The sequence below is a fragment of the Salmo salar genome, chromosome ssa13 (assembly GCF_905237065.1).
Source record: "Salmo salar chromosome ssa13, Ssal_v3.1, whole genome shotgun sequence".
NCBI lineage: Eukaryota > Metazoa > Chordata > Actinopteri > Salmoniformes > Salmonidae > Salmo > Salmo salar.
Genome location: NC_059454.1, coordinates 76,882,402 through 76,895,154, shown reverse-complemented (window position 1 = coordinate 76,895,154; position 12,753 = coordinate 76,882,402). Strand labels below are relative to the sequence as shown.

Sequence of the window (12,753 nt, the reverse complement as noted above, 5' to 3'; positions counted from 1 at the left end):
GCTCAGATCCTTTCATCCTAGCAATGCTCCCAAGTAGGAGTCATTATGCATGCCCTTGCTGGGCTGTGTCTACAGAGTAACATGGGGCAGCTGCCACAGCCAGACCTTCCACAGGCCCTCTCGGTCTCTCTCTCACTCTGCTCTAGTCTGTTAACCTGTTAGGGCTAGGGGGCAGTATTGACACGGCTGGATAAAAAACATACCCGATTTAATCTGGTTACCACTCCTACCCAGTAACTAGAATATGCATATAGCGAATTACAAATTCCTCAAAAATACAAAAACTTCAATTTTTCAAACATATGACTATTTCACAGCTATTTAAAGACAAGACTCTCCTTTATCTAACCACACTGTCCGATTTCAAAAAGGCTTTACAGCGAAAGCAAAACATTAGATTATGTCAGCAGAGTACCAAGCCAGAAATAATCAGACTCCCATTTTTCAAGCTAGCATATGTCACAAAAACCCAGAAGACAGCTAAATGCAGCACTAACCTTTGATGATCTTCATCAGATGACACACCTAGGACATTATGTTATACAATACATGCATGTTTTGTTCAATCAAGTTCATATTTATATAAAAAAACTGCTTTTTACATTAGCATGTGACGTTCAGAACTAGCATACCCCCCGCAAACTTCCGGGGAATTTGCTAACAATTTACTAAATGACTCACGATAAACGTTCACAAAAAGCATAACAATTATTTTAAGAATTATAGATACAGAACTCCTCTATGCACTCGATATGTCCGATTTTAAAATAGCTTTTTGGTGTAAGCACATTTTGCAATATTCTAAGTACATAGCCCAGCCATCACGGGCTAGCTATTTAGACACCCGGCAAGTTTAGCACTCACCAATATCAGATTTACTATTATAAAAGTTTGATTACCTTTTGTTGTCTTCGTCAGAATGCACTCCCAGGACTGCTACTTCAATAACAAATGTTGGTTTGGTCCAAAATAATCCATCGTTATATCCGAATAGCGGCGTTTTGTTCGTGCGTCCCAGACACTATCCGAAATGGTAAATCAGGGTCGCGCGCATGGCGCAATTCGTGACAAAAAAAATCTAAATATTCCATTACCGTACTTCGAAGCATGTCAACCGCTGTTTAAAAATCAATTTTTATGCAATTTATCTCGTAAAAAAGCGACAATATTCCGACCGGGAATCTCCTTTTCGGCAAACAGAGGAAAAATCACAAAGACGGGGGGCGGCCAGGGCACGCGCCTAAGCCCACAGTCCCTTGATCGGCCACTTGAGAAAGGCGATAATGCGTTTCAGCCTGGGGCTGGGATGACGACATTCAGGTTTTTCCCGGGCTCTGAGCGCCCATGGAAGACGTAGGAAGTGTCACGTTAGAGCAGAGATCCTTTGTAAAAGATAGATGGCAAAGAAGTTCAAGAAATGGTCAGACAGGCCACTTCCTGTAAAGGAATCTCTCAGGTTTTGACCTGCCATTTGAGTTCTGTTATACTCACAGACACCATTCAAACAGTTTTAGAAACTTTGGAGTGTTTTCTATCCAAAGCCAATAATTATATGCATATTCTAGTTACTGGGCAGGAGTAGTAACCAGATTAAATCGGGTACGTTTTTTATCCAGCCGTGAAAATACTGCCCCCTAGCCATAACAGGTTAACTCCGACATATTGGTACGGCTGACTTCCAGGTTAAGCAAGCAGTGTGTCAAGATGCAGTGTAGCTTGGCAGGGTAGCGTTTCAGAGGACACATGTCTCTCGACCTTCGCCTCTCCCGAGTCCGTACGGGAGTTGCAGCGATGGTACTATAACTACCAATTGAATATCACAAAATTGGGGAGAAAAAGGGAGAAAAGTAAACACCAAATGTTTTTTAAATAACAGGACTGTTGAGCTGAACTGTCCTAAGGGTTTGGAAGTCAATTGAAAAACAAAGTTCTTTCTACTGTACTTACGCAGGTTTCAATTCCTATTACCTCACATACAGGTTTAACTACATGTTTTTGTATCATTAGAGTAATTATTCAGCTTCACACTGACGGCTATGCCTGCAGTCAGTCAGCATCATCCTGGCCCTGGCCAGATCAGAATGTCTCGCTCCTCTCAACTCTCTTCTCCCATCTTTGCTGCAATCCACTGCCCAGCCCGGCCGACAGACAGCACAGCAGGACCTGGGCTTTGTGCAAATGGCTGCCTGTTACGATAATTTGACCGACAGTTTTGTTTCTGTACACGCATGCAGAACAATAAAAACAGATAAGTGAACCATAAACCCACACAGCTGTCCCCTTCATATCATCTCCTCCTAAGGATATCCTGAAATGACATTATTTGGCAACCAGCCTCTCCACTATCTCTATCATAAGAATGAGGCCACTTCAGAATAGGACAATCTGAGTAGGGTATGGGGAGAGAATGGACTTCCAGCATTGTCATTCAATAGAAATATTGACTAGCTATAACCTCTGAACTTTGATCCTGTCCTCACCAGAAGTCTCTTCAAAATGTCTTGCTACACAATTAGGCCTATGTTTTCCATAACCATAGACTTAGAGAACACTTATTTTTCTAGGTCTGGTCATTAGGTCAATGACAACTGGAAGACCACCATGTTGCCAGGTCAGAAAAGAATTTCAATGTGAGTGACATGGTGCAGTCAGTGTCTAGGGCACAGCCATAACTTAGAGCTCTGCTGGCACGATCAGAGTACTCCCTGGCACCACCCCAATCCCATTCCATCGGAGAGAAGTGCTGTTCAAATAAGCGTCTTATCATCATCATGTCTGGAGGAGAGGCAGAAGGTTAATAAAAGTAGAGAAATATGGTAGAACATTAACTGCTGATGCAAGGTAATACCAGCTATAAGTGCAGTCAGTATCCCCCTACCCAGTACCCTCTGTGCCCTGTCATTTCACAGCTTCCTTCATGCACATCAGCACAAGGGTCTGGCTAAAATGCCATTTCAGTCCACTCTCCTCCAGGTAATCAGTGTCTCACTGGGTCTAAATCCTCCTGATGTCCCCCTCGAGATGGACCATCACAGGTTTGCCACCGCCGTGCTGGGAAGGCCAGCCTACAGCAGGTCACTCATAATGGCGCAATCAATGAGCAGTTTGGTTAAGAGGAAATCAATGGTCGGATCACTAGGCAGGGGAGTTTTTATGACTCTGCAGGAAAGCACTTACCTGTGTCTCTGAAATGGCAAAGTGGACAGAAATCATAATACATGAAGGAGTTAAAAATTCTGTATGTTGAAGCACTGATTTGTTTGATTAATACTAAAAGTAGTGCTTTCAAAAAAGTAGCCAACTTTGAACTCATCCAGCAACTGCACAATTTCATACAGACTATTTTCCTCATTAACATGTGCAATATTGTTTTGGATGTCAGTCAAGCAAGCACTGAGTAACTGCGACACAGCGACACTACCAGCGACACAGAGAGACCACCAGCGACACAGAGAGACCAACAGCGACACAGAGAGACTACCAGCGACATCCTCTCCTCGCTGTGCCTTCGTGGTAATAAAAAGGCCAAAAGTTAAATGATTTAGCAGATTTAAAAAAAAAACTTTGCCTCTAGTGACTGAAATATAAATCGGAAAAACAGAAATGTGTGAAATAAGAAATCAAAACACAGCTTTGCCGCCCGCCGGTAGTTTGCAGAGAAGCCGTGGTCTAATGGAGCAAGAAATGCAGCAATTCTGACAAAGACAGCATCTCAATCTTCAAACAGCTGTTCTGAACTGCTGGTTCAGTGTCTGTGAAAGTGCTTTAAGAATAGGACTGCCTCTTAAATTCTTCCTCTGAAGTGCTAGAAGAAGACATTTGCCTCTATGATTTAGAAGTATTTGAGAAAAGTCTAAGGGTGAATCCCAAATCACTCCCTTCCCCTCGGAACTCCATGTGCACTTCTGCCATATGTACAAGTGTCCCAAAGCTGCGGGAGTGAAAATTGAGTGTGTAGGGTAGGCTTGGCTGGTATACCGTATACTGGGGTATTTTGAAATAGCCACGGGATGGTTTTTCAATACCGTCAAAAAACTTCAAAGAAATAGTTTCCAAAAAATGTTATACTTGTAGCTATTTTTTTAATAAATACTTGCAGTCAACTTGTGCAATGCATTAGGAGATAAAGCACATTCTTCATTCACCCTTCACATTATGACGCTTACAGTTCCACAGAAAAGTTGAGCCAGTCACGTGTTTGTTTGTAAATAGCACAACGGGTGAAAGCGGGAGCTGGTGAGTCCAGCTGTGTATGGATGGGTCGCGTTTGATATTGAATGTCTTTTTTTTGCTTCAATAGAGAAAATCAGCGACGTGCAACTTTGTTTTACTTCACAGAAAATTGGGGCTGACCCCATTTAGTCAACTGGTCGATTGTTCAGTCGATATGCTGTTGGTCGACCAAGATTTCTTAAGTCGAAAACTAGCTAAAATAAATCAATCATGGTGTATAAAACACCTTTCTGATTCGCGCCAGTCTGAGTGGACTGATCGATTGTGGAGGCGGCACAGTCCATCAGTTTAAGACGTGCTACTGAAATTGTATGGTTATATAAGACCAATAAAAAAAATGTTATTCTTTTATAACAAACAAAGCAACACTGATTGACAATAAATTTCACATGCTGTTGTGCAAATGGAATAGACAACAGGTGGAAATTATAGGCAATTAGCAAGATACCCCCAATAAAGGAGTGGTTCTGCAGGTGGGGACCACTTTTCAGTTCCTATGCTTCCTGGCTGATGTTTTGGTCACTTTTGAATGCTGGCGGTGCTTTCACTCTAGTGGTAGCATGAGACGGAGTCTACAACCCACACAAGTGGCTCAGGTAGTGCAGCTCATCCAGGATGGCACATCAATGGGAGCTGTGGCAAGAAGGTTTATATATATATATATTTATTTTTTTTAATCATCTTTGCAGTGGTTGCAACTATTGAGCAGCAGTGGGCCACCGCTAAATTAATAGGGAAACACTGACAATCCCAGGCAGCCATTGTGAGTCTACCAGGGTTAGAGGTTCCAAGTCCATTTTATTCATTCTATTTCTATGTGTGCTGCTGGAGCAGGGAGGGGGGGCATTGCCTAGGCAACCAAAGACTTTGCTACAACACCTTGGTTTTTCAGCAAGGAGCAAGTGTCATCACCTTAAGAGTCCATGTTACCTCAGAAATGGACTCAACCACAGGAATGCCCAGCCGTCCAGTCTTCAGTCAGCTGTTTGTTCCACACAACAAATATACATATTTTTTTTACAGTTAAGACAGTTATTTTAATGACGGTCTTCATCCATACCCGTCAGTTACACGATTATACGGTAATTGTGCCAGCCCTAAACTCAAGTTTCACTGCTGAAGAGTGAATCAGAGTAGGCCAACTTCAACAAGAACCAAACATCACTGATATCAAATGGTTGAGAAAATATATTTTATCAGCTGAGAAATTCCCTTTGTGCATCCTTTCAGATACACATCAAGATGACTAGGGATGCTGGTGATTCCTTGTCTGACAACACATGCAGTATATGCAGTGTAGGAGACAAATGTGAAAGCGCAACACCAGACACTGCATAAAAAGCAGCTCTACAATAATACAAAAACACCACCACAACATTCACTGCCTTCATTTCATTATTTTACCAGGCAAGTTGACGGAGTCAACATTTGTCGTCATCATAACCCATGGCTGCACATTTCCTGCACCTGCCTCTCATTTGGCCCCTTGTTCTTAGCAGGGCTGAGGAGCTCGCCGAGGCATACAGAGTAGGCAGCAGCAGGCGCACAGCCTCCGCCAGCAGCGGTCAACGCTCGCCTTGTCTGGGAAATGACGGGAGGAAACGCTTTACAACAAAGTGAACAAACATCTCTGCCTTTACTCCAAAAGGTATTTTCCTCCCCGCCATAATGTGGAATGTATGAGCCTTTAACGAGTGACTCTCCATCCAACTTGCTCCCTCCAATCTTCTAATCTTCCAAGGTCTTAACACATTCAAAACAAAATAACATTTCAGGTTCTCTTAATGTACTGCCTGAGGTTGCTGTGTTAACATTTTACCTCGGCTGACATCAACTTCTAAAGGTTGCAGGGGGGGGGTTGTCCTTACTGAGACAGTGTCTGTGCATAGGATAATGAATCATAACACAGTTTAAACTGTCTATTTTCCACACCATTCATATAGGCTAGTTTATCATCTCCCTGGTTCAAAGTTGCATTCTCTCAGAAGAAGCACTGCTCTATTCAACAGGGATGCAAACTGGTGAGGGTCCAAAAAGGTGTTGAAATGTACATATACTTTTCATATTTTCAGAGAATAACAAGTACATAATACATATTTGAACAATGTTTATTGTAGGCTGGCATTGCTTAATTCATTGAGTGGGTCGAATTTAATCCAGAAGTGTATTATGCCGCTCATGAGTACAGCGACACGTTGGGATATGGCACGATTTTCCTTGTCCGAAGCAGGCCTATAGGTCTATTTGTTTGGCAAGACAGCCATGCATGTCTGCATCTCACTTTAGACTGTCTTTTGGATCTCCGTTCGCCTTTTGTTTACGGTGTTTGCTTCCTGTTAATGTAACTAGCCTAAATATAGATTGTGTCATGCCTTTATCGAGCTGATATATTGTTTACTAGGCCTACTTGGTGCCGCTGTTTTGTTCTGTTTGCATTCATTTGTTTGAATTCGCAGAAGTATCTGTATTCTAAGCCAAACTGCTATTCAGTATTTTTGTTGCATGCATGAATAACTAGGCTACTACTTTCAGCATTTAGTTTGCATTATCTTGGTAAGGCAGCTGTAATAGGTGAATTATCCCATCAATCTTGTAGCCTATATTCATTACCAAAACAGCCTTGCTTTAGTAACTTCAAAAGCACTCAATGGTCTCAGAGTCTCAGCATTCTACTTTGTGTTTTTGGTATAGCGTGATATAAGCCAAATTCAATATAATTCCAATGCAAGAACCCCCAACAAATGTGCCACCACACCAATTTCAACTGCCCCCTTAGTCACTTTATCCTAGCGCTGGGATGGAGAGAAGCAGACCAGTAGATTAATGGCTGGTTAGGGGATGTGGTTGGCTGCTCACAGCTGTCACACATGGTATTGGATGAAGCACTCATTCTGATATGACATATCTGACATCATGCTCTGAACTCTGATATTCTATTTGTAGGATGCATTCTGTGTTTAGTGATTAATTTCAATATGATGCTAACGTAGCTAGCTAACGTTAATTACTTTGTGTGTAATAATAATTTGTGCTACGAAACATACATGCTACTATTATTTGCTTCTTGTCAACTATAACCACAGCATTATTTAAAACACAGGTTGGTTATCTCGAGTTAAATTCCAAATTTTCCAGTCAGTCTGTTGCGCTGACAGCGTGATGACACAGCAGCCAGAAAAGGTAACGTTAGTGAGCACACAGTGGGAGAATCTCAATTGCGTACTCCTCGCATCCTCTACTCAAAACCCATTGGATGAGAAAGCCAAAGGTCCCTCCCCTCTAACCCCCTGGGTTTTGAGAAGGAGACGAGGACAAAAGGAGTATGCAATTGAGATTCTCCCAGGGAGAAAATCTGTTCACGCTGTTCTTTTATAGCTCAACTGGTGACACACCGTCTGCTCACTGTCAGAGCCATCCCACCCCAAACATTTTTGATGAGACAGACAGACACACGTGGCAAAATGGCTTAAGGACAACAAAGTCAAGGTATTGGAGTGGCCATCACAAAGCCCTGACCTTAATCCCATAGAACATTTGAGGGCAGAACTGAAAAAGCATGTGCAAGTAAGGAGGCCTACAAACCTGACTCAGTTACACCAGCTCTGTCAGGAGGAACTTATTGTGGAAGGCTACCCGAAAGGTTTGAACCAAGTGAAACAATTTAAAGGCAATACTACCAAATACTAATTGAGTATGTAAACTTCTGATCCACTGGGAATGTGATAAAATAAATAAAAGCTGAAATAAATAATTATGTAACCCAAGGTTACTGGAGCCTTGAAATAATAGCATAAAACTTTTTCCCTCTCACTCACATTTCAGGAGATTCAAATAGGGAATATTTCATTGAACCAGAGGCTAAACTCTTACTCAACCTTAATGTAATAAAATGGCACATCAGGACAAAGAGAAAAGGCCTCCAGCTCAACTAGACTCACTTTACTAAACCTAACACATGAGAGGAAGGGGGTCACAAAAAGTTCTGATTTGCATCACTTTCATTGTGAGGCAGGCGTGATTTACAACCACAGAATCTGAAGTACAGCAGAGCAGACGTACGGCCTATTGCCCGGGTACCAGAATTTCTGCACTAACTGGCTCTCAAACAATATACTGTACCCTCGGATAGGTATCACTTTGGTGCCGGTCTTGTGATGCTCTCCATGAGCCGTGTTAACTCCTATTGAGCTCTAATAGACTCAGAAACAAGACAGGGCCTGGTGGCTGAATAACCTCCTGGACAAATTTAAAGGCTCAGGCACACCCTCAGCGTTTGCTGGCAGAGAGTCTTTAGCACATCTGAACGTAATTTGCGAAACGACTGTGCACCGATTTTACATGTAGAATTGCATGAATAATGTCAGCTGTTTCACACAAAAACCCAAATAACCCTGCAACAGGGCAAGAAAAACATTACCGTTCACCAAGCAGCAGGATATTATTCTTGCAGCACGATCACTGATATTGTTTCACTCAAAATAAGAGTCCCCCTGCAAAGACATGCTAAACTTTGGGAATATATGCAGTGCAACTGTTTTTTCACAGCATTGCAACCACCTTTGAATTGTTTTATTTTTTGGGGGGGGAAATCACTTGATGTATTTTATTTTATTTTGGATATTGTATTATTTATACCAGCATTTCTTTTGAAAGTTTAAACAAATACTGATATGTTGAATGCTATTGCATAGGCTATACTTAAAGAAATACAATTTTAATAAAACACGTTTTTCAAATTACTCAATAGTCTGCAAAACTTTAATTGGTCTATTGTGCTGGGCAACAGGTTTAATATAGACTGCTGGTGATTAGCTTGCTAGCTACTTCCAGACACAAATAAGAGAACAGCTCACTGACCATTTTACTCGCCCGAGCAGAGCTGGTAAGGCTGTTTTTATGTTATCCAGAACTTTGGTGACTAACTGTGCTGCTGGTAACAATTTAATTGAGCTTTTTTAGCAATGTATTTCTGACACCAGCCATATTCAACGGGTGTTGAGCATTCATAAATTTGTCAGTTATTCTGTGCTCTGGCACACTCAGACGAGAGTGCTCTAAAAGAGGAATAGATTGACGTAGCTGGTAAATTCGCTCTGGCTATCGACAGTTGTTGCAGTGACATCATGAACATTCTATTGAAATGGTTACTTGCATAGTGGAGTCTTTTGCTTAGACATGTAACTATCTAGCTAAACAAGTAGTGACCTGCGACAGTTTCCTGAAACAAATCACATTTGGCACCTCCAATAAGGCAAGACAAGGGTATATGAAATCTAGTATGGAATTACATTTTATTTCACACTGGAAGCAAACAGGGTAAGCCACACCCCCAAAAAAACATGTTCAACACAACAGTATATTCATTTGTTGTTTTGAAATGAATATAACATGCAGGACTAAATGCATGTCTATAAGACAGTCTCCCTCCAAAACTATACATATTTGGTTAGCAGAAACCCTACTGAGTATTTTACACCCCACTGTAGCGGAAACAGGTAGAAAAGTTATATTCCATGTACAGTATATTTGTGTTTTGCATTGGGGGCTATCGAAGGGGTGGAGAACACATTTGGTTAGTAGAGACCTAGTCCTTGATCATGATTCTCAGGTCCATTATATTACACATAAGAGTCATTGGACAAAGGCTTCTTCTGTATGGGTGTGTTTTGTTAAGAGTCACAAATCTCAGTCTGAACATTAGCACCCATCGCTTGCTGTACAGTTTTGGAAGCATAAGGACCTGATCTTTCATATCGGCAAGAAATAATTTTCTAAAACCAAAAGTTTAAATTGATACACACCTTTATAGTGTTAGTGTTCCCACACGGCCATTCCTCCATGTTACAGCGAGTGTTTACGTTAAACAGAGGGACCACCTGTGCTAATTAGCTATCTAGTATGCTCCAAACACTAGTGTGTAAAGGAAGAAGGCCACCAGATTGTGTCACTGAAAAATACTGTCGGCAGCAACTGTAATAAAGCTGATTAAGTGTATATTTTTCAGTTATGAAATTATTTTGATGTGATATGAAAGTAAAGGGCTTTATGGTTGTGTATCACAATTGACCTTATTAAGGAGTAATGGTAAGCTCCTTGAAAGTACATGCTGGGCTAGTAGAGACCCTACTGAGTATTTCCTATCCAACTTTAACCTCTACGGGACCGGTGTCCCCCCCATCACGGGATGGTTGAGCTAACGTAGGCTTATGTGATTAGCATGAGGTTGTAAGTAACAACGAAAAATTGCCCAGGAAATAAACATATCTGATATGGGCAGAAAGCTTAAATTCTTGTTAATCTAACTGCACTGTCCAATTTACAGTGAAACAATACCATACTATTGTTTGAGGAGAGTGCACAATTATTTGGGCAGTCTGATACAATAATTTGAACAGTGGTCCTGTGTGGCTCTGTTGGTAGAGCATGGTGTTTGCAACACCAGGGTTGTGGGTTCGATTCCCACGGGGGACCAGTACGGGGAAAAAAGTACATGTATGGATAAGAGCGTCTGCTAAATGACTAAAATGTAAATGTAAATATGCAATGGTTCATAGGATCAGTTTAAAACTTTGCACATTCACTGCTGCCATCTAGTGGCCAAAATGTAAATTGTGCCTGAGCTGTAATAATACATTATGGACTTTCTCTTGCATTTCAAAGAAGGTACAAATTAAAATAGTGTTTTTCTTTTACCAGCTCTAATGTGTTATATTCTCCTACATTACATTTCCCATTTCCACAAACTTCAAAGTGTTTCCTTTCAAATGGTATCAATAATATGCATATCCTTGCTTCAGGTCCTGAACTACAGCAAGTTAGATTTGGGTTACTTATTGCCTTTTCTTGAGGGCACAATAAGTGCCCATTGATTAAAATGAATCATCATCTTTTGAATGACTAATCCACAATGAAGTGTGGGCTTTTATTTTGAAGGTTTCCTCATTACCATACAGACGTGACATCATTTGTGCAGCTAGTAGAATACTAGTAAAAATAGCTTACAGAACCACACAGAAACATTCTTTCAAAACAGCATCTTTGTGCTGGGTCTCAACAACCAATGTGCACAACAACTGTCTGCTGCACAGCACAACTTCCTTTCGTATAACGAACGTTAGGCTTTGTAACTTGTAACACAGCTATTTCCTGACTGCTACGTGGCCTTTTCACCATCCACCAGCGTAGCTACCTGGCACTATCCTCCCACATTCTTCTGAAAAGCTCGACTTTGGCGACAACATGCCCCTTTTCATAAAGAAGAGATGTATTGGTAAAGTAGCGTAACTAGTTAGCTAGCAATCTAGCTAATGTCATTGAAAAGGAGGTGACAAGCAGTGCCACACGTAGCAAGAACACATGAATAAGTAATGTAGAAACTTGCTAGCCAATTGACCATTTAAGAACCAGCTGCCAAAAAGCCTCACATTGTCAACATGTTCAACAAGCTAACTAACGTTAGACAGTTAATGTTGTCGCACAATTGCAGATATTTTACATGCGTGCAGCTAACTAGCTGCGTCCATTTCCAACGTGATCAGACAGTCAGTGACACCAAGTCAAGAAGTGTTTTCACTTGCAGCGCGAGCCAGCCAAACCGTGTACTAGACAACCTTACCTGTATTTGAAGGATGCCACCCGGTCCCTCCACTATTTCTGGCGAGTTCTCAAAGACTCGGTCTCGATACAATGACCACAGACCAACGTTCGGCAGGAAAAGAAGAGCCGCTATAAGCAACCCTGCGAACTGCAGTAGACGTTTTTCTTTCCGCCTCATTTCTCCAGAAGAAATGCGAGAAAAGCTGTCGACAGTGTATTCCCAGGCAGCTCCTTCCCGGTGGAAACAACTTTCGCAAATTCACTCTGATCAAACGAACGATGTAGCTTATTGAGCTGCAGGCACTTCCGCTAGGGGGAGTTAATCAATATCCTGGTTGGGGGGGGATCACAAAACGGAAGGAGACTTTTGCATTCTTCTTTGTAGTGAAAAATTATGAGATTCCCTAAAAACACACCACTTCAATACAGCAACGAGTGGAAATTACTTTTTCGTAGCAGGTTCCGATAATGAAGTTAAAGACATGCTCCAGAACGTTGGCGACTAGTAACAAAGATGGTATATTATATTGACAAGATAGTCAAGTGACCGCTCTAACAATGGAAATACAAATATGGAAGGCAGGGCGAGATCAGGTGGGACCATTCTAGCCAATGAGAGGGTAGATACGCATTATAACAACATACAATAGAGATAGATATAGAGGACTCCGTGCTACTATAGTCTGTTTGATTGCATGAGCGTTCTTCATTGGCTGATTGCTCCCAACTCATAGGAATCCCCACCCATTTGACTACTATACAAGGGTGGAAGCCCTCAATGGCAACGTCCATGCTAAAACAAGTTATATCCATGATGAGTCCTCTATCTATCTCTATGACAACAGGCACAACTCAAATATAAAGTTGCCGAAATGCCACATGCATCCACTTATATCAGTGCATTTGTAACAACCTAACCATGAC

The 12,753-nt window shown here is 41.5% G+C and overlaps 1 protein-coding gene across 1 annotated transcript in view; it reads right to left on the bottom strand.

Annotated features, from left to right (window-relative positions):
* Window positions 1-12,368, bottom strand: part of LOC106567995 (polypeptide N-acetylgalactosaminyltransferase 10) — a 141,812-nt gene extending 129,444 nt beyond the window's left edge. Inside the window, exon 1 of the mRNA XM_014137962.2 lies at window positions 11,849-12,368. Coding sequence (XP_013993437.1) covers window positions 11,849-12,007 — 159 coding nt within the window. The 5' untranslated portion in view covers window positions 12,008-12,368. The remainder of the gene's footprint in view (window positions 1-11,848) is intronic.
* Between the last annotated feature and the right edge of the window lie 385 nt (window positions 12,369-12,753).